At 44.5% G+C, this 22,796-nt stretch overlaps 1 protein-coding gene across 1 annotated transcript in view; it reads left to right on the top strand.

Moving 5' to 3' along the window:
• The window catches only part of zmp:0000001236 (mastermind-like protein 2), a 134,514-nt gene that overhangs the window by 76,314 nt on the left and 35,404 nt on the right, over positions 1–22,796 (top strand). Inside the window, exon 2 of the mRNA XM_041876701.2 lies at positions 18,983–20,299. Within this exon, the coding sequence (XP_041732635.1) occupies positions 18,983–20,299 (1,317 nt within the window). The remainder of the gene's footprint in view (positions 1–18,982; positions 20,300–22,796) is intronic.

Genomic DNA, 22,796 nt, shown 5'->3' on the forward strand with positions numbered 1-22,796 from the left:
GAGGCAGCAGACTGTACACTACAGTATATCTCTAGTAGCAGAAAGCCACACTGTGAGGCAGCAGACTGTACACTACAGTATATCTCTAGTAGCAGAAAGCCACACTGTGAGGCAGCAGACTGTACACTACAGTATATCTCTAGCAGCAGAAAGCCACACTGTGAGGCAGCAGACTGTACACTACAGTATATATCTAGTAGCAGAAAGCCACACTGTGAGGCAGCAGACTGTACACTACAGTATATCTCTAGCAGCAGAAAGCCACACTGTGAGGCAGCAGACTGTACACTACAGTATATCTCTAGCAGCAGAAAGCCACACTGTGAGGCAGCAGACTGTACACTACAGTATATCTCTAGCAGCAGAAAGCCACACTGTGAGGCAGCAGACTGTACACTACAGTAGATCTCTAGTAGCAGAAAGCCACACTGTGAGGCAGCAGACTGTACACTACAGTATATCTCTAGTAGCAGAAAGCCACACTGTGAGGCAGCAGACTGTACACTACAGTATATCTGTGAGCTTGTGTGGCCTATGACTTAGCGGCTGAGCCGTTGTTGCTCCTAGACGGTTCCACTTCACAATAACAACATTTACAGTTGACCGGGGCAGCTCTAGCAGGGCAGAAATTTGACGACCTGACTTGTTGGAAAGGTGGCATCCTATGACAATGCCACGTTGAAATTCACTGAGCTCTTCAGTAAGGCCATTCTACTGCCAATGTTTGTCTATGGAGATTGCATGGCTGTATGCTCGATTTTATACACCTGTCAGCAATGGGTTTGGCTGAAATAGCCGAATCCACTAATTTAAATGGGTGTCCACATACTTTTGTATATATATTGTTTGTCAGTATCAGAACGTTTCTTTGGATTCATCTGTCAGTGTCAGAATGTTTCTTTGGATTCATCTGTCAGTGTCAGAACGTTTCTTTGGATTCATCTGTCAGTGTCAGAACGTTTCTTTGGATTCATCTGTCCATGTGAGAACGTTTCTTTGGATTCATCTGTCAGTATCAGAACGTTTCTTTGGATTCATCTGTCAGTGTCAGAACGTTTCTTTGGATTCATCTGTTACTGCCAGAACGTGCCTTTGGATTCATCTGTCAGTATCAGAACGTTTCTTTGGATTCATCTGTCATTGTCAGAACGTTTCTTTGGATTAATCTGTTAGTGTCAGAACGTTTCTTTGGATTCATCTGTGAGTGTCAGAACGTTTCTTTGGCTTCATCTGTCAGTATCAGAACGTTTCTTTGGATTCATCTGTCAGTGTCAGAACGTTTCTTTGGATTCATCTGTTAGTGTCAAAACGTGCCTTTGGTTTATCTGTTAGTGTCAAAACGTGCCTTTGGATTCATCTGTCAGTATCAGAACGTTTCTTTGGATTCATCTGTCAGTGTCAGAACGTTTCTTTGGATTCATCTGTTAGTGTCAAAACATGCCTTTGGATTCATCTGTCAGTATCAGAACGTTTCTTTGGATTCATCTGTCAGTGTCAGAACGTTTCTTTGGATTCATCTGTCAGTGTCAGAACGTTTCTTTGGATTCATCTGTGAGTGTCAGAATGTTTCTTTGGCTTCATCTGTCAGTATCAGAACGTTTATTTGGATTCATCTGTCAGTGTCAGAACGTTTCTTTGGATTAATCTGTTAGTGTCAAAACGTGCCTTTGGATTCATCTGTTAGTGTCAAAACGTGCCTTTGGATTAATCTGTCAGTATCAGAACGTTTCTTTGGATTCATCTGTCAGTGTCAGAACGTTTCTTTGGATTCATCTGTCAGTGTCAGAACGTTTCTTTGGATTCATCTGTCCATGTGAGAACGTTTCTTTGGATTCATCTGTCAGTATCAGAACGTTTCTTTGGATTCATCTGTCAGTGTCAGAACGTTTCTTTGGATTCATCTGTCAGTGTCAGAACGTTTCTTTGGATTCATCTGTTAGTGTCAAAACGTGCCTTTGGATTCATCTGTCAGTATCAGAATGTTTCTTTGGATTCATCTGTCAGTGTCAGAACATGCCTTTGGATTCATCTGTCAGTATCAGAACGTTTCTTTGGATTAATCTGTCAGTATCAGAACGTTTCTTTGGATTCATCTGTCAGTGTCAGAACGTTTCTTTGGATTCATCTGTCAGTGTCAGAACGTTTCTTTGGATTCATCTGTCAGGTATACAGAAGATAGCCCTATTTGGTAAAAGACCAAGTCCATATTATGGCAAGAACAGCTCAAATAAGCAAAGAGAAACGACAGTCCATCATTACTTTAAAACATGAAGGTCAGTCAATACGGAAAATTTCAAGAACTTTGAAAGTTTCTTCAAGTGCAGTCGCAAAAACCATCAAGTGCTATGATGAAACTGACTCTCATGAGGACCGCCACAGGAATGGAAGACCCAGAGTTAACTCTGCTGCAGAGGATACGTTCATTAGAGTTACCAGCCTCAACTGTTCAGAGGAAACTGTGTGAATCAGGCCTTCATGGTCGAATTGCTGCAAAGAAACCACTACTAAAGGACACCAATAAGAAGAAGAGACTTGCTTGGGCCAAGAAACACGAGCAATGGACATTAGACTGGTGGAAATTTGTCCTTTGGTCTGCAGTCCAAATTTGAGATTTTTGGTTCCAACCGCTGTATCTTTGTGAGACGCGGTGTGGGTGAACGGATGATCACTGCATGTGTATTTCCCACCGTGAAGCATGGAGGAGGAGGTGATATGGTGTGGGGGTGCTTTGCTGGTGACACTGTCTGTGATTTATTTAGAATTCAAGGCACACTTAACCAGCATGGCTACCACTGCATTCTGCAGTGGATTACCCCCAAACCACGGATGTGCCCCCGAGACAACTTCTCCGTCCACGGACACCACACAAAAATAACAAACAAAATAACCATGCCCAACATCATCCAAAGTGGAACACGTCGCTAACAGGGGAAAGGAAAGGCTATTTCTATGTAGTCACATTTGTATTTGTATTTGTATTTATTATGGATCCCCATTAGTTCATGGCAAGGCAGCAGCTACTCTTCCTGGGGTTTATTATGGATCCCCATTAGTTCCTGCCAAGGCAGCAGCTACTCTTCCTTGGGTCCAGCAAAATTAAGGCAGTTCATACAATTTTAAAACATTACAATACATTCACAGATTTCACAACACACTGTGTGCCCTCAGGCCCCTACTCCACCACTACCACCACATATCTACAGTCCAAACTCCATGTGTGTGTATAGTGTGAATGTTATCGTGTGTTTGTATGAATGTGTCTGCACCTATGTTTGTGTTGCTTCACAGTCCCCGCTGTTCCATAGGGTGGTTTTGATCTGTTTTTTTAATCTAATTTTACTACTTGCATCAGTTACTTGATGTGGAATAGAGTTCCATGTAGTCATGGCTCTATGTAGAACTGTTCGCCTCCCATAGTCTGTTCTGGACTTGGGGACTGTGAAGAGACCTCTGGTGGCATGTCTTGTGGGGTATGCAAGGGTGACCGAGCTGTGCACCAGTAGCTCAAACAGATAGCTCAGTGCACCCGACATGTCAACACCTCTCATAAACACAAGTGGTGATGAAGTCAATCTCTCCTCCACTTTGAGCCAGGAGAGCTCGACATGCATATTATTAATATTAGCTCTCTGTGTACATCCAAGGGCCAGCCGTGCTGCCCTGTTCTGAGCCAATTGCAATTTTCCTAAGTCCTTTTTTGTGGCACCTGACCACACGACTGAACAGTAGTCCAGGTGTGACAAAACTAGGGCCTGTAGGACCTGCCTTGTTGATAGTGCTGTTAAGAAGGTAGAGCAGCGCTTTATTATGGACAGACTTCTCCCCATCTTAGCTACTGTTGTATCAATATGTTTTGACCATGACAGTTTACAATCCAGGGTTACTCCAAGCAGTTTAGACACCTCAACTTGCTCAATCTCCACATTATTCATTGCAAGATTTAGTTGAGGTTTAGGGTTTAGTGAATGATTTGTCCCAAACACAATGCTTTTAGTTTTTGAAATATTTAGGACTAACTTATTCTTTGCCACCCATTCTGAATCTAACTGCAGCTCTTTGTTAAGTGTTGCAGTCATTTCAGTCGCTGTAGTAGCTGACATGTATAGTGTTGAGTCATCCGCATACATAGACACACTGGCTTTACTCAAAGCCAGTGGCATGTCGTTAGTAAAGATTGAAAAAAGTAAGGGGCCTAGACAGCTGCCCTGGGGAATTCCTGATTCTACCTGGATTATGTTGGAGAGGCTTCCATTAAAGAACACCCTCTGTGTTCTGTTAGACAGGTAACTATTTATCCACAATATAGCAGGGGGTGTAAAGCCATAACACATACGTTTTTCCAGCAGCAGACTATGATCAATAATGTCAAAAGCCCCACTGAAGTCTAACAAAACAGCCCCCACAATCTTTTTATCATCAATTTCTCTCAGCCAATCATCAGTCATTTGTGTAAGTATTGTGCTTGTTGAATGTCCTTCCCTATAAGCGTGCTGAAAGTCTGTTGTCAATTTGTTTACTCGAAAATAGCATTATATCAGGTCAAACACAATTTTTTTTCCAATAGTTTACTAAGGGTTGGTAACAGGCTGATTGGTCGGCTATTTGAGCCAGTAAAGGGGGCTTTACTATTCTTGGGTAGTGGAATGACTTTAGCTTCCCTCCAGGCCTGAGAACACACACTTTCTAGTAGGCTTAAATTGAAGATGTGGCAAATAGGATTGGCAATATCGTCTGCTATTATCCTCAGTAGTTTTCCATCCAAGTTGTCAGACCCCGTCACTTGTCATTGTTGATAGACAACAATACTTTTTTCACGTCTTCCACACTCACTTTACGGAATTCAAAAGTACAATGCTTGTCTTTCATAATTTGGTCAGATATACTTGGATGTGTAGTGTCAGCGGTTGTTGCTGGCATGTCATGCCTAAGTATGCTAATCTTGCCAATGAAAAAATCATTAAAGTAGTTGTCAAAATCAGTCGGTTTTGTGATGAGTGAGCCATCTCATTCAATTAATGATGGATCCGAGTTTGCCTTTTTGCCCAAAATTTCATTTAAGGTGGTCCAAAACTTTCTACCATCATTCTTTATATAATTTATGTTTGTTTCATAGTATAGTTATTTCTTCTTTTAATTTTGTTTAATCACATGATTTCTTAATTTGCAATACGTTTGCCAATCGGTTGTGGTACCAAACTTATTTGCTATACCTTTTGCCTCATCCCTCTCAACCATACAATTTTTAAATTACTCATCAATCCAAGGGGATTTAACAGTTTTTACAGTCATTTTCTTAATGGGTGCATGCTTATTAGTAACCGGAATAAGCAATTTCATAAATGTGTCAAGTGCAGCGTCTGGTTGCTCCTCATTACACACCATGGACCAACAAATATTCTTACATCAACAACATAGGAATCACTACAAAACTTATTTTATGACCTCTTATACACATTATTAGGCCCAGCCTTTGGAAGTTTTCCTAGATATGGCTCCTATATTGTGATCACTACATCCTATGAATTTGGATACTGCTTTAAAGCAAATTTCTGCAGCATTAGTAAAGATGTGATCAATACATGTTGATGATTTCTTTCCTGTGCTGTTTGTAACAACCCTGGTAGGTTGACTGATAACCTGAACCAGGTTGCAGGCACTGGTTACAGTTTGAAGCTTTTTCTTGAGTGGGCAGCTTAATGAAAGTCAGTCAATATTGAAATCACCCAGAAAATATACCTCTCTGTTGATATCACATACATTATCAAGCATTTCACACATATTATCCAGATACTGACTGTTAGGACCTGGTCTATAGCAGCTTCCCACCAGAATGGGCTTTAGGTGAGGCAGATGAACCTGTAGCCATATTACTTAAACAGTATTTAACATGAGATCCTCTCTAAGCTTTACAGGAATGTGGTTCTGAATATAGACCGCAACACCTCCACCATTGGCATTGCTGTCTTTTCTGTAGATGTTATAACCATGTATTGCTACCACTGTATCATCAAAGGTATTATCTAAGTGAGTTTCAGAGATTGTCAGAATATGAATGTCATCTGTTACTAGCAAATTATTGACTTCATGAACCTTGTTTCTTATGCTACATATGTTAATATGGGCTATTTTTAGCACTTTTCTGTGATGCTTGATTGTTTTTAATGCTTTAGTGGGAAGCTAATCAGAAGTAGAAAATGCACATGTTATTTATATTGGAACTGATAGTGCAGGGTGAGCTGCACACAGTGGACTTCCTACTTGGGCACACCGCCTCAGTGCTAACAGTATAACTCTGGTTCATAGGCACATGATTACTGCATACAATAGCTGTAGGATCAACAGAGGTATTCAGGGCAGTTAGGGGGACATAAATTAAGTTACTTACATTGTGTCTGCCAACGCCCCTGGGATAATGTACATTTGATGCAGCATTATGACAACTCAGCGACACAATGGAAGGGATTAACTAAGCTGGTCTTGGGCCATTGGTAAGTCATTGTCTCAACGCAGCCTAGAAATGCGTGGACAGAGTCCAGGAGCCAAGATGATTTGGATGGACTCCGTCATTCCTGTAAAGCATTTTCTGTTTCCAGAAGGTGTCGAAGTTATCTATAAAAGTGATTCCAACAGAGCTACAGTCAGGTGTGCCAGTAGCCTGCTGACGATGGCCCAACGATGGTACCGGACCTGAAATGATTGGCCGCTTTTTGGAATCTTTCAGTGCTAGAATCAGTTCTTTAAAATCAATTTTCAGAAGTTCGGAGCTAGCCCTCCTGATGTCGTTTGACCCCACATGGACTACGACAGTGTCAGCTCCCAGCATCTGTTGTAGAACGGTCGGAAGCAGCCTTGTAATGTCCTGTACTCGTGCTCCAGGATAGCACAGGGTTTTTGCTCCTGTAATATTGTTTGCTATTGTCTTTAACTTTAAATAACACTCTTCAGATAACGGATCATCTCTATGTGTAGACAATGCCCCCTGAATCACTGTCCTCCTGTAGTGCTTTGGACTAAGGCTCTACGACTGGCAAGCGATTCTTGGCAACTAGTAACTGATAGAATTAAATGAAGCTGGGGAGTTCTTTTTTTCAAATTCTTCTGTAGCTTGAGAGCTATGATTAATTACCAGCAAACATATTTGTAATGTACTGAACTCACTTTTCTGTCCAGGATAAAGTTAGTATCTTGAGTACGTGTTCCAGTTTAATTAAGCTCTAGATTAGAGGCGTCCCAAATGGCACCCTGTTCCCTATATAGGGTTAGTATAAGGGATAGAGGGCCATTTTGGACGCATCCCAACAGTCTCGTAGTGAGTCATAGGTAAACGAAGCCATCAGGGGGACAAAGGGAAGAAGCAGATAGATCTCAGAGAACGCCGGCATGATGAATAGAATCTCTAATACAAAGGATAATTCTATACCCTGCAACACAACACAACGGAGAGGGAAATATCATTTATGTAAACGAAAAAGATAAGACAAAGGTTTAAAGGTATTCTCTGTCGACGGTCAGCTCTTATCAAATTCCTAAATATATCTGCTGGCTGCACCGATACACACTGTTATTCTTCAGAGGACAAATTTGATCACTGCTCTTTTCCTAAAGCTATTACCCTATGGGAGTGTAACTATTACCCTATGGAAGTGTAGCTATTACCCTATGGGAGTGTAGCTATTACCCAATGGGAGTGTAGCTATTACCCAATGGGAGTGTAGCTATTACCCAATGGGAGTGTAGCTATTACCCTATGGGAGTGTAACTATTACCCTATGGGAGTGTAGCTATTACCCTATGGGAGTATAACTATTACCTTATGGGAGTGTAGCTATTACCATATGGGAGTGTAGCTATTATCCTGTGGGAGTGTAGCTATTACCCTGTGGGAGTGTAGCTATTATCCTGTGGGAGTGTAGCTATTAGCCTATGGGAGTGTAGCTATTACCCTATGGGAGTATAACTATTACCTTATGGGAGTGTAGCTATTACCCTATGGGAGTATAACTATTACCTTATGGGAGTGTAGCTATTACCATATGGGAGTGTAGCTATTACCCAATGGGAGTGTAGCTATTACCCTATGGGAGTATAACTATTACCATATGGGAGTGTAGCTATTACCTAATGGGAGTGTCACTATTACCCTATGGGAGTGTAGCTATTACCCTGTGGGAGTGTAGCTATTACCCTGTGGGAGTGTAGCTATTACCCTGTGGGAGTGTAGCTATTACCCTGTGGGAGTGTAGCTATTACCCTGTGGGAGTGTAGCTATTACCCTGTGGGAGTGTAGCTATTACCCTGTGGGAGTGTAGCTATTACCCTGTGGGAGTGTAGCTATTACCCTGTGGGAGTGTAGCTATTACCCTATGGGAGTGTAGCTATTACCCTGTGGGAGTGTAGCTATTACCCTGTGGGAGTGTAGCTATTACCCTGTGGGAGTGTAGCTATTACCCTGTGGGAGTGTAGCTATTACCCAATGGGAGTGTAGCTATTACCCTGTGGGAGTGTAGCTATTACCCTGTGGGAGTGTAGCTATTACCCTGTGGGAGTGTAGCTATTACCCTGTGGGAGTGTAGCTATTACCCTATGGGAGTGTAGCTATTACCCAATTGGAGTGTAGCTATTACCCTATGGGAGTGTAGCTATTACCCAATGGGAGTGTAGCTATTACCCAATGGGAATGTAGCTATTACCCAATTGGAGTGTAGCTTTTACCCTATGGGAGTGTAGCTATTACCCAATTGGAGTGTAGCTATTACCCAATGGGAGTGTAGCTATTACCCTATGGGAGTGTAGCTATTACCCTATGGGAGTGTAGCTATTACCCAATGGGAATGTAGCTATTACCCAATTGGAGTGTAGCTTTTACCCTATGGGAGTGTAGCTATTACCCAATTGGAGTGTAGCTATTACCCTATGGGAGTGTAGCTATTACCCTGTGGGAGTGTAGCTATTACCCTATGGGAGTGTAGCTATTAGCCTATGGGAGTGTAGCTATTACCCTATGGGAGTGTAACTATTACCCAATGGGAGTGTAGCTATTACCCTATGGGAGTGTAGCTATTACCCTATGGGAGTGTAACTATTACCCTATGGGAGTGTAGCTATTACCCTATGGGAGTGTAGCTATTACCCTGTGGGAGTGTAGCTATTACCTTATGGGAGTGTAGCTATTACCTTATGGGAGTGTAGCTATTACCCTATGGGAGTGTAGCTATTACCCAATGGGAGTGTAGCTATTACCCAATGGGAATGTAGCTATTACCCAATTGGAGTGTAGCTTTTACCCTATGGGAGTGTAGCTATTACCCAATTGGAGTGTAGATATTAGCCTATGGGAGTGTAGCTATTACCCTATGGGAGTGTAGCTATTACCCTGTGGGAGTGTAGCTATTACACAGTGGGAGTGTAGCTATTACCCAGTGGGAGTGTAGCTATTACCCAATAGGAGTATAACTATTACCCAATGGGAGTGTAGCTATTACCCAATAGGAGTATAACTATTACCCAATGGGAGTGTAGCTATTACCCAATGGGAGTGTAGCTATTACCCTATGGGAGTGTAGCTATTACCCTATGGGAGTGTAGCTATTACCCAATGGGAGTGTTGCTATTACCCAATGGGAATGTAGCTATTACCCAATTGGAGTGTAGCTTTTACCCTATGGGAGTGTAGCTATTACCCAATTGGAGTGTAGCTTTTACCCTATGGGAGTGTAGCTATTACCCAATTGGAGTGTAGCTATTACCCAATGGGAGTGTAGCTATTACCCTATTGGAGTGTAGCTATTACCCTATGGGAGTGTAGCTATTACCCTATGGGAGTGTAGCCATTACCCTATGGGAGTGTAGCTATTACCCTATGGGAGTGTAGCTATTACCCTATGGGAGTGTAGCTATTACCCAATGGGAGTGTAGCTATTACCCAATGGGAGTGTAGCTATTACCCTATGGGAGTGTAGCTATTACCCTATGGGAGTGTAACTATTACCCAATGAGAGTGTAGCTATTACCCTATGGGAGTGTAGCTATTACCCTAAGGGAGTGTAACTATTACCCTATGGGAGTGTAGCTATTACCCAATGGGAGTGTAGCTATTACCCTGTGGGAGTGTAGCTATTACCCTGTGGGAGTGTAGCTATTACCCTATGGGAGTGTAGCTATTACCCTGTAGGAGTGTAGCTATTACCCAGTGGGAGTGTAGCTATTACCCAATGGGAGTGTAGCTATTACCCAATGGGAGTGTAGCTATTACCCAATAGGAGTATAGCTATTATCCAATGGGAGTGTAGCTATTACCCTATGGGAGTGTAGCTATTACCCAATAGGAGTATAGCTATTACCCTATGGGAGTGTAGCAATTACCCAATGGGAGTGTAGCTATTACCCTATGGGAGTGTAGCTATTACCCTATGGGAGTGTAGCTATTACCCTGTGGGAGTGTAGCTATTACCCAGTGGGAGTGTAGCTATTACCCAATAGGAGTATAGCTATTACCCAATGGGAGTGTAGCTATTACCCAATAGGAGTATAGCTTTTACCCAATGGGAGTGTAGCTATTACCCAATGGGAGTGTAGCTATTACCCGATAGGAATGTAGCTATTACCCTATGGGAGTGTAGCTATTACCCAATGGGAGTGTAGCTATTACCATATGGGAGTGTAGCTATTACCCTATGGGAGTGTAGCTATTACCCTGTGGGAGTGTAGCTATTACCCTATGGGAGTGTAGCTATTACCCTGTGGGAGTGTAGCTATTACCCTATGGGAGTGTAGCTATTACCCTGTGGGAGTGTAGCTATTACCCTGTGGGAGTGTAGCTATTACCCTATGGGAGTGTAGCTATTACCCTATGGGAGTGTAGCTATTACCCTGTGGGAGTGTAGCTATTACCCTGTGGGAGTGTAGCTATTACCATATGGGAGTGTCACTATTACCCAATGGGAGTGTAGCTATTACCCTGTGGGAGTGTAGCTATTACCCTGTGGGAGTGTAGCTATTACCCTGTGTTAGTGTAGCTATTACCCAATGGGAGTGTAGCTATTACCCAATGGGAGTGTAGCTATTACCCTATGGGAGTGTAGCTATTACCCTATGGGAGTGTAGCTATTACCCTATGGGAGTGTAACTATTACCCAATGGGAGTGTAGCTATTACCCAATGGGAGTGTAGCTATTACCCTATGGGAGTGTAGCTATTACCCTGTGGGAGTGTAGCTATTACCCTAAGGGAGTGTAACTATTACCCTAAGGGAGTGTAACTATTACCCTATGGGAGTGTAGCTATTACCCAATGGGAGTGTAGCTATTACCCTGTGGGAGTGTAGCTATTACCCTATGGGAGTGTAGCTATTACCCTGTGGGAGTGTAGCTATTACCCAGTGGGAGTGTAGCTATTACCCAATGGGAGTATAGCTATTACCCAGTGGGAGTGTAGCTATTACCCAATGGGAGTGTAGCTATTACCCTATGGGAGTGTAGCTATTACCGTATGGGAGTGTAGCTATTACCCAATGGGAGTGTAGCTATTACCCAATGGGAATGTAGCTATTACCCAATTGGAGTGTAGCTTTTACCCTATGGGAGTGTAGCTATTACCCAATTGGAGTGTAGCTATTACCCTATGGGAGTGTAGCTATTACCCTATGGGAGTGTAGCTATTACCCTATGGGAGTGTAGCTATTACCCTATGGGAGTGTAGCTATTACCCTATGGGAGTGTAGCTATTACCCTATGGGAGTGTAGCTATTACCCTATGGGAGTGTAGCTATTACCCTATGGGAGTGTAGCTATTACCCAATGGGAGTGTAGCTATTACCCAATGGGAGTGTAGCTATTACCCAATGGGAGTGTAGCTATTACCCTATGGGAGTGTAGCTATTACCCTATGGGAGTGTAGCTATTACCCTATGGGAGTGTAGCTATTACCCTATGGGAGTGTAGCTATTACCCTATGGGAGTGTAGCTATTACCCTATGGGAGTGTAGCTATTACCCAATGGGAGTGTAGCTATTACCCAATGGGAGTGTAGCTATTACCCAATGGGAGTGTAGCTATTACCCAATGGGAGTGTAGCTATTACCCTATGGGAGTGTAGCTATTACCCAATGGGAGTGTAGCTATTACCCTATGGGAGTGTAGCTATTACCCTATGGGAGTGTAGCTATTACCCTATGGGAGTGTAGCTATTACCCTGTGGGAGTGTAGCTATTACCCAATGGGAGTGTAGGTATTACCCTATGGGAGTGTAGCTATTACCCTATGGGAGTGTAGCTATTACCCTATTGGAGTGTAGCTATTACCCTATGGGAGTGTAGCTATTACCCTGTGGGAGTGTAGCTATTACCCAGTGGGAGTGTAGCTATTACCCAATGGGAGTGTAGCTATTACCCAATGGGAGTGTAGCTATTACCCTATGGGAGTGTAGCTATTACCCTGTGGGAGTGTAGCTATTACCCAATGGGAGTGTAGCTATTACCCTATGGGAGTGTAGCTATTACCCTGTGGGAGTGTAGCTATTACCCAATGGGAGTGTAGCTATTACCCAATGGGAGTGTAGGTATTACCCAATGGGAGTGTAGCTATTACCCTATGGGAGTGTAGCTATTACCCTATGGGAGTGTAGCAATTACCCAATTGGAGTGTAGCTATTACCCTATGGGAGTGTAGCTTTTACCCTGTGGGAGTGTAGCTATTACCCTGTGGGAGTGTAGCTATTACCCTATGGGAGTGTAGCTATTTCCCTGTGGGAGTGTAGCTATTACCCAGTGGGAGTGTAGCTATTACCCAATAGGAGTATAGCTATTACCCAATGGGAGTGTAGCTATTACCCAATAGGAGTATAGCTATTACCCAATGGGAGTGTAGCTATTACCCAATGGGGAGTGTAGCTATTACCCAATGGGAGTGTAGCTATTACCCTATGGGAGTGTAACTATTACCCAGTGGGAGTGTAGCTATTACCCTGTGGGAGTGTAGCTTTTACCCTGTGGGAGTGTAGCTATTACCCTATGGGAGTATAGCTATTACCCAATGGGAGTGTAGCTATTACCCAATGGGAGTGTAGCTATTACCCTATGGGAGTGTAGCTATTACCCAATGGGAGTGTAGCTATTACCCTATGGGAGTGTAGCTATTACCCTATGGGAGTGTAGCTATTACCCAATTGGAGTGTAGCTATTACCCTATGGGAGTGTAGCTTTTACCCTGTGGGAGTGTAGCTATTACCCTGTGGGAGTGTAGCTATTACCCTATGGGAGTGTAGCTATTACCCTATGGGAGTGTAGCTATTACCCTATGGGAGTGTAGCTATTACCCTATGGGAGTGTAGCTATTACCCTATGGGAGTGTAGCTATTACCCTATGGGAGTGTAGCTATTACCCAATGGGAGTGTAGCTATTACCCAATGGGAGTGTAGCTATTACCCAATGGGAGTGTAGCTATTACCCTATGGGAGTGTAGCTATTACCCTATGGGAGTGTAGCTATTACCCTATGGGAGTGTAGCTATTACCCTGTAGGAGTGTAGCTATTACCCAGTGGGAGTGTAGCTATTACCCAATAGGAGTATAGCTATTACCCAATGGGAGTGTAGCTATTACCCAATAGGAGTATAGCTATTACCCAATGGGAGTGTAGCTATTACCCAATAGGAGTATAGCTATTATCCAATGGGAGTGTAGCTATTACCCTATGGGAGTGTAGCTATTACCCAATAGGAGTATAGCTATTACCCTATGGGAGTGTAGCAATTACCCAATGGGAGTGTAGCTATTACCCTATGGGAGTGTAGCTATTACCCAATGGGAGTGTAGCTATTACCCTGTGGGAGTGTAGCTATTACCCAGTGGGAGTGTAGCTATTACCCAATAGGAGTATAGCTATTACCCAATGGGAGTGTAGCTATTACCCAATAGGAGTATAGCTTTTACCCAATGGGAGTGTAGCTATTACCCAATGGGAGTGTAGCTATTACCCGATAGGAATGTAGCTATTACCCTATGGGAGTGTAGCTATTACCCAATGGGAGTGTAGCTATTACCATATGGGAGTGTAGCTATTACCCTATGGGAGTGTAGCTATTACCCTGTGGGAGTGTAGCTATTACCCTATGGGAGTGTAGCTATTACCCTGTGGGAGTGTAGCTATTACCCTGTGGGAGTGTAGCTATTACCCTATGGGAGTGTAGCTATTACCCTATGGGAGTGTAGCTATTACCCTGTGGGAGTGTAGCTATTACCCTGTGGGAGTGTAGCTATTACCATATGGGAGTGTCACTATTACCCAATGGGAGTGTAGCTATTACCCTGTGGGAGTGTAGCTATTACCCTGTGGGAGTGTAGCTATTACCCTGTGTTAGTGTAGCTATTACCCAATGGGAGTGTAGCTATTACCCAATGGGAGTGTAGCTATTACCCAATGGGAGTGTAGCTATTACCCTATGGGAGTGTAGCTATTACCCTATGGGAGTGTAACTATTACCCTGTGGGAGTGTAGCTATTACCCAATGGGAGTGTAGCTATTACCCTATGGGAGTGTAGCTATTACCCTGTGGGAGTGTAGCTATTACCCTAAGGGAGTGTAACTATTACCCTATGGGAGTGTAGCTATTACCCAATGGGAGTGTAGCTATTACCCTGTGGGAGTGTAGCTATTACCCTATGGGAGTGTAGCTATTACCCTGTGGGAGTGTAGCTATTACCCAGTGGGAGTGTAGCTATTACCCAATGGGAGTATAGCTATTACCCAGTGGGAGTGTAGCTATTACCCAATGGGAGTGTAGCTATTACCCTATGGGAGTGTAGCTATTACCGTATGGGAGTGTAGCTATTACCCAATGGGAGTGTAGCTATTACCCAATGGGAATGTAGCTATTACCCAATTGGAGTGTAGCTTTTACCCTATGGGAGTGTAGCTATTACCCAATTGGAGTGTAGCTTTTACCCTATGGGAGTGTAGCTATTACCCAATTGGAGTGTAGCTATTACCCAATGGGAGTGTAGCTATTACCCTATGGGAGTGTAGCTATTACCCTATGGGAGTGTAGCTATTACCCTATGGGAGTGTAGCTATTACCCTATGGGAGTGTAGCTATTACCCAATGGGAGTGTAGCTATTACCCAATGGGAGTGTAGCTATTACCCAATGGGAGTGTAGCTATTACCCTATGGGAGTGTAGCTATTACCCTATGGGAGTGTAGCTATTACCCTATGGGAGTGTAGCTATTACCCAATGGGAGTGTAGCTATTACCCAATGGGAGTGTAGCTATTACCCAATGGGAGTGTAGCTATTACCCTATGGGAGTGTAGCTATTACCCTATGGGAGTGTAGCTATTACCCTGTGGGAGTGTAGCTATTACCCAATGGGAGTGTAGCTATTACCCTATGGGAGTGTAGCTATTACCCTATTGGAGTGTAGCTATTACCCTATGGGAGTGTAGCTATTACCCTGTGGGAGTGTAGCTATTACCCAGTGGGAGTGTAGCTATTACCCAATGGGAGTGTAGCTATTACCCAATGGGAGTGTAGCTATTACCCTATGGGAGTGTAGCTATTACCCTGTGGGAGGTAGCTATTACCCAATGGGAGTGTAGCTATTACCCTATGGGAGTGTAGCTATTACCCTGTGGGAGTGTAGCTATTACCCAATGGGAGTGTAGCTATTACCCAATGGGAGTGTAGGTATTACCCAATGGGAGTGTAGCTATTACCCTATGGGAGTGTAGCTATTACCCTATGGGAGTGTAGCAATTACCCAATTGGAGTGTAGCTATTACCCTATGGGAGTGTAGCTTTACCCTGTGGGAGTGTAGCTATTACCCTGTGGGAGTGTAGCTATTACCCTATGGGAGTGTAGCTATTTCCCTGTGGGAGTGTAGCTATTACCCAGTGGGAGTGTAGCTATTACCCAATAGGAGTATAGCTATTACCCAATGGGAGTGTAGCTATTACCCAATAGGAGTATAGCTATTACCCAATGGGAGTGTAGCTATTACCCAATGGGAGTGTAGCTATTACCCAATGGGAGTGTAGCTATTACCCTATGGGAGTGTAACTATTACCCAATGGGAGTGTAGCTATTACCCTGTGGGAGTGTAGCTTTTACCCTGTGGGAGTGTAGCTATTACCCTATGGGAGTATAGCTATTACCCAATGGGAGTGTAGCTATTACCCAATGGGAGTGTAGCTATTACCCTATGGGAGTGTAGCTATTACCCAATGGGAGTGTAGCTATTACCCTATGGGAGTGTAGCTATTACCCTATGGGAGTGTAGCTATTACCCAATTGGAGTGTAGCTATTACCCTATGGGAGTGTAGCTTTTACCCTGTGGGAGTGTAGCTATTACCCTGTGGGAGTGTAGCTATTACCCTATGGGAGTGTAGCTATTTCCCTGTGGGAGTGTAGCTATTACCCAGTGGGAGTGTAGCTATTACCCAATAGGAGTATAGCTATTACCCAATGGGAGTGTAGCTATTACCCAATAGGAGTATAGCTATTACCCAATGGGAGTGTAGCTATTACCCAATGGGAGTGTAGCTATTACCCAATGGGAGTGTAGCTATTACCCAATGGGAGTGTAGCTATTACCCTATGGGAGTGTAGCTATTACCCAATGGGAGTGTAGCTATTACCCAATAGGAGTATAGCTTTTACCCTATGGGAGTGTAGCTATTACCCTGTGGGAGTGTAGCTATTACCCAGTGGGAGTGTAGCTATTACCCAATAGGAGTATAGCTATTACCCTATGGGAGTGTAGCTATTACCCTGTGGGAGTGTAGCTATTACCCTATGGGAGTGTAGCTATTACCCAATGGGAGTGTCTCCTCTGCATGGCTTACTCTGTGGCAGCATGAAGAGTCCAATGTCATTGAAGTATTTTCATAAATGTTAATAACCATTTAATTGATAACTATATAAATACCATGTTCTGGCAGCAAAAAATGTATGTGGTTTCCATGTGAAATGTATGTGGTTTCTATGTGAAATGTATGTGGTTTCTATGTTGTTGTAAGGAACCTTACATGAGGTAGCAAGCTGTCAACTGATTTTTAGACCTTCCTTTGTGTTTTAAAGGGCAACTCCACGACCTTTCAACCTTATTGTCTCCAGCACATTACTGGTGTCAACATATGTGAAAACTTTTGCAGAAAAAATATATAAAGATTTCTACCCGATGACAACAGTGATTTTCAAACTAAGAAAATACCTTCCCTTGGGCTAGAAACTCGTTGCAGGTTTAGAAAATCCCATTTTTTTACGTTTAATCCTACCCTGTGATGTCACAGAGATGCATTTTTTTTAACCTTTAACCACATTTGTAGACACGTGTTTGATGTTGGAGATGATGAATATGAGGTTCAAAAGTGGCGGAATTGCCCTTTAACTATATATTCAGAAACAACATATTGCTCTATTAAGTGAACATCTTTAACATCCACTATTATTATGGCTGGCTGGTCAAGTCTCTGCTAACATGCTGGCTGGTCAAGTCTCTGCTAACATGCTGGCTGGTCAAGTCTCTGCTAACATGCTGGCTGGCTGGTCAAGTCTCTGCTAACATGCTGGCTGGTCAAGTCTCTGCTAACATTCTGGCTGGCTGGTCAAGTCTCTGCTAACAAGCTGGCTGGCTGGTCAAGTCTCTGCTAACATGATGGCTGGTCAAGTCCCTGCTAACATGATGACCGGTCAAGTCTCCGTTAACATGCTGGCTGGCTGGTCAAGTCTCTGCTAACAAGCTGGCTGGCTGGTCAAGTCTCTGCTAACATGATGGCTGGTCAAGTCCCTGCTAACATGATGACCGGTCAAGTCTCCGTTAACATGCTGGCTGGCTGGTCAAGTCTCTGCTAACATGCTGGCTGGCTGGTCAAGTCTCTGTTAACATGATGACCGGTCAAGTCTCTGTTAACATGATGACTGGCTGGTCAAGTCTCTGCTAACATGCTGGCTGGCTGGTCAAGTCTCTGCTAACATGCTGGCTGGCTGGTCAAGTCTCTGCTAACATGCTGGCTGGTCAAGTCTCTGCTAACATGATGGCTGGCTGGTCAAGTCTCTGTTAACATGATGACCGGTCAAGTCTCTGTTAACATGATGACTGGCTGGTCAAGTCTCTGCTAACATGCTGGCTGGCTGGTCAAGTCTCTGTTAACATGCTGGCTGGCTGGTCAAGTCTCTGCTAACATGCTGGCTGGTCAAGTCTCTGCTAACATGATGGCTGGCTGGTCAAGTCTCTGTTAACATGATGACCGGTCAAGTCTCCGTTAACATGCTGGCTGGCTGGTCAAGTCTCTGTTAACATGATGACCGGTCAAGTCTCCATTAACATGATGGCTGGCTGGTCAAGTCCCTGCTAACATGCTGACTGGTCAAGTCTCTGTTAACATGCTGGCTGGTTGGTCAAGTGAACAAGGTTTAGAGGCCTCGAAGCAGATTGTCAAATTGGATCAATTTACGTAGAGACACTTTGTTTGACTACATTTCTATTATACTGATATTAAAAATTATCATAATCATTTTAATTGGTTTAAGACATCAAAGTACAGCATTAGGATTTATTTATACTGTAACTAGGAGGTCTTGGTATCTTAATTGTTAGATTGTCTTTAGGCAACACTTGAATTGGACCAGCGCTAGTTGGCTTTAATCTGAGAGCCTTGACAAATACTTTTTGTCAAGAAAGTCTGCCTTCCATGCATCAACGTGTTCAGCTGTCTTGGCTACATAAAGAGCTGGTTACATTGATGTCATGCTGATGATACGTATCTGTTGGTTCGACTGTTATTCTATTAGCAAGGTAATAGCATTGAAGTGGGTATTTGGACCTTTTTTTTGGGACAGAAATATGAAAACATTTGTTTTAAAGATGAGACCATGCCACCACTTGAAATGAGACCATGCCACCACTTGAAATGACTATTGTATTGTGAAATGAAGATAATGTGACTGTGAGCAGTTTTTTCAAGAGAGTTTTCCTTTATCTCCACAGCTCCAAGGGTCTCTGAGGAGGAAGATCGAGGGCCATACTCCTGGCTACTCCAAGCAACAGAATGGCCTGTCCTGTGGGCCGTCGGGGCTGGACTTCAAACGTGTCCGTCTGGAGGGGGGCAGCGGCGGTTTGGGTGGGCACGGACCCTGTTCCTTCAGCTCTGGGCAATCACAGTCCATGGGAGGCGGTGCTTCGTCCATAGGCCACACCCTAAACAGGAAAAACAACAACAGCAGCTACATGATGCCCCATGGGGTCGTGAACTCTGACCTCATCAACATGACCCTGAAGGAGATGAAGAAGGAACCTATAGACCATGTTACTTCCTGCGGCCAGAGGTCTACAGAGATGATGGTGTTCGACTTTAAAGATGAGGTCGGCAGCAGTCAGATCGACCCGGAGCTTCAGGATCTGTTCGACGAGCTGACGAAGACCGTCCCGTCTCTGAACGACCTGGAGTTTGAGAAGATGCTGAAGCAGGATGATACGTTCGGCCTGGTGGAGCTGGAGCGCGGCGCGTCTACCCTCTGCTCCCACCTGGAGAAGCCCATCAAGATGGAGTACTCCTCTCCAGACTACGGCCAGACACACGGCCATGGTGGCTCCTCACAGCTCCGCCCGGCGTCCGCTGGTCCCTCTTTCACAATGTCCAGCTCCTCCCCCATCACCAACCAGAAGAGCCAAGGCCAGGGGCCCTCGGGGCTGGCCGGACCCCCCAGCAGAGGACTCCCTGGCTGGCCTGAGGTGTCCCACGCGGCGCAGCTAAAGCAGATGGCAGCCAACCAGAACCAGCAGCAGCCCAACCCCCAGGCCCTGCTCCACCACCAACACCCAGCTGGACCAGGGAGTAGCTGGGACACACAGCCCTCCTCCAGCTCCTTCCCCCAGGACAAGCTCTCCAACCCGGCCTCGATGGGCCAGAGGATCACCCCCCAGACCTCCATGGACAGTCAGGGTAAAAGCGTGAACAACTGTCTGTTCAAGCCCAACGGACACAACGGCTCCAGCCACCTGGATATGAAGGTGCTCAGCAACAAGCCCATGCTCCACTTCAGCCCCAAAGCATCCCAGCAACCCCCCACTATGGCAGGTCCACTGAGTAAGACTACAGCCCATCAACAACAACAACAACAACAACAGCCGTCCACCTCAGCCCAGAACCTGAACCAGAACCACCCAGTTCATAACTACCAGAACCCCCAGCAGCAGCTGCCCATGTCTGGGTCTCCTCACTTGCAGACTAAGGCCCTGGCCCAGAGAACCCCTCTCAGCCAGCCTGGATCTGGACTCCACTTTAAACTGAGTCAACAACGACAGGTAATAATCACCTATATAAATACTTGCACACTATAAATACTATAAATACTTGCATACTATCCTTGCGGTGTTGTGGTGGTTGAGTCCAGGACTCTGACTCGACTCAGACTCAAACGCTGGGGACTTGGGACTCGACTCAGACTCAAGGTTTAGTGACTTGACTACATCACTGCACTTAAATATGTTCCATCATTGATGTGAAACAGTACATTTATCACATCAAATATAATTTGAAAACCAATATTGGATGTATGAAATAGAAATACATGCACACTGTCGTATACAGTGCATTTGGAAAGTATTCAGACCCCTTGACTTTTTCCACATTTTGTTACGTTACAGCCTTATTTTGAAATTGATTAAATACATGTTTTTCCTCATCAATCTACACACAATACCCCATAATGACAACGCGAAAACAGGTTTTTAGAATGTTTAGCAAATGTATAATGTATATTGTTGCAGAGAATTGCTTCCATTCAGCCAAGAGCATTAGTGAGGTCGGGCACTGATGTTGGGCGATTAGGCCTGGCTCGCAGTCGGCGTTCCAATTCATCCCAAAGGGGTTCGATGGGGTTGAGGTCAGGGCTCTGTGCAGGACAGTCAAGTTTTTCCACACCGATCTCGACAAACCATTTCTGTATGGACTTCGCTTTGTGCATGGGGGCATTGTCATGCTGAAACAGGAAAGGGCCTTCCCCAAACTGTTGCCACAAAGTTGGAAGCACATAATCATCTAGACTGTCATTGTATGCTGTAGCGTTAAGATTTCCCTTCACTGGAACTAAGGGGCCTAGCCTGAACCATGGAAAACAGCCCCAGACCATTATTCCTCCTCCACCAAACTTTACAGTTGGCACTGTGCGTTGGGGCAGGTAGCGTTCTCCTGGCATCCGCCAAACCCAGATTTGCCAGTTGGACCACTTCTAGCCCCCAAGCCATAACACTGCTGAATAATTAATCAAATGCCCCCCACTGCTGCTACTCACTGTTTATTATCTATGCATAGTCACTTAACCCCTACCTACTTGTGCAAATTACCTCGACTAACCTGTATCCCAGCACATTAACTCGGTACAGGTTCCCCCTGTATATAGCCTCGTTATTGTTATTTTATTGTGTTACTTTTTAATATTTTTTACATTTGTTTATTTAGTAAATATTTTCTTAACACCTGTTAAGAATTCTACACCTGTTGTATTCGGCGCATGTGACAAACACGATTTGATATGATTTGAATAGGCTTTGTCGTGCCCTCTTCACGACTGTCTTGGTGTGTTTGGACCATGATAGTTTGTTGGTTATGTGGACACCAAGGAACTTGAAGCTCTCAGCCTGCTCCACTACAGCCCTGTTGATGAGAATGGGAGGCGTGCTCGGTCCTCCTTTTCCTGTAGTCCACGATCATCTCCTTTGTCTTGATCACGTTGAGGGAGAGGTTGTTATCCTGGCACCACACTGCCAGGTCTCTGACCTCCTCCCTATAGGCTGACTCATCGTTGTCGGTGATCAGGCCTACAATCGTTGTGTCGTCGGTAAACTTAATGATGGTGTTGGAGTCGTGCTTGGCAACGCAGTCATGGGTGAACAGGGAGTACAGGAGGGTACTGATTACGCACCCCTGAGGGGGCCCCGTGTTGAGGATCAGCGTGGCAGATGTGTTGTTACCTACCCTTACCACCTGGGGGCGGCCCGTCAGGAAGTCCAGGATCCAGTTGCAGAGGGAGGTGTTTAGTCCCAGGGTCCTGAGCTTAGTGATGAGCTTTGAGGGCACTATGGTGTTGAATGCTGAGCTGTAGTCAATGAACAGCACTCTCACGTAGGTGTTCCTTTTGTCCAGGTGGGAAAGGGCAGTGTGGAGTGCGATAGAGATTGCGTCATCTGTGGATCTGTTGGGGCGGTATGCAAATTGGAGTTGGTCTAGGGTTTCTGGGATGATGGTGTTGATGTGAGCCATGACCAGCCTTTCAAATCACTTAATGGCTACAGACATGAGTGCTACGGGTCAGTAGTAATTTAGGCAGGTTACCTTGGTGTTCTTGGGCACAGGGACTATGGTGGCCTGCTTGAAACATGTAGGTATTACAGAATCAGCCAGGGTAGGTTGAAAATGTCAGTGAAGACACTTGCCAGTTTGTCAGCGCATGCTCGGAGTACAGGTCCTGGTAATCTGTCTGGCCCTGCGGTCTTGTGAATGTTGACCTGTTTAAAGGTCTTACTCACATCGGCTACAGCGAGCGTGATCACTCAGTCGTCCGGAACAGCTGGAGCTCTCATGCATGCTTCAGTGTTGCTTGCCTCGAAGTGCACATAGGAGTAATTTAGCTTGTCTGGTAGGCTTGCGTCGTGTAATCCGTGATTGTTTGGACTGATGTGATTAATAAGGAGCATCCAGACGCTGCACTTGAGGAATTTATGAAATGTTTTCTTCCAATGATTGATAAACATGCACTGTTAAGAAACTGACTGTTAGAACTGTTAAGGCTCCATGGATTGA

The sequence above is a fragment of the Coregonus clupeaformis genome, chromosome 5 (genome assembly GCF_020615455.1).
Source record: "Coregonus clupeaformis isolate EN_2021a chromosome 5, ASM2061545v1, whole genome shotgun sequence".
Lineage (NCBI taxonomy): Eukaryota > Metazoa > Chordata > Actinopteri > Salmoniformes > Salmonidae > Coregonus > Coregonus clupeaformis.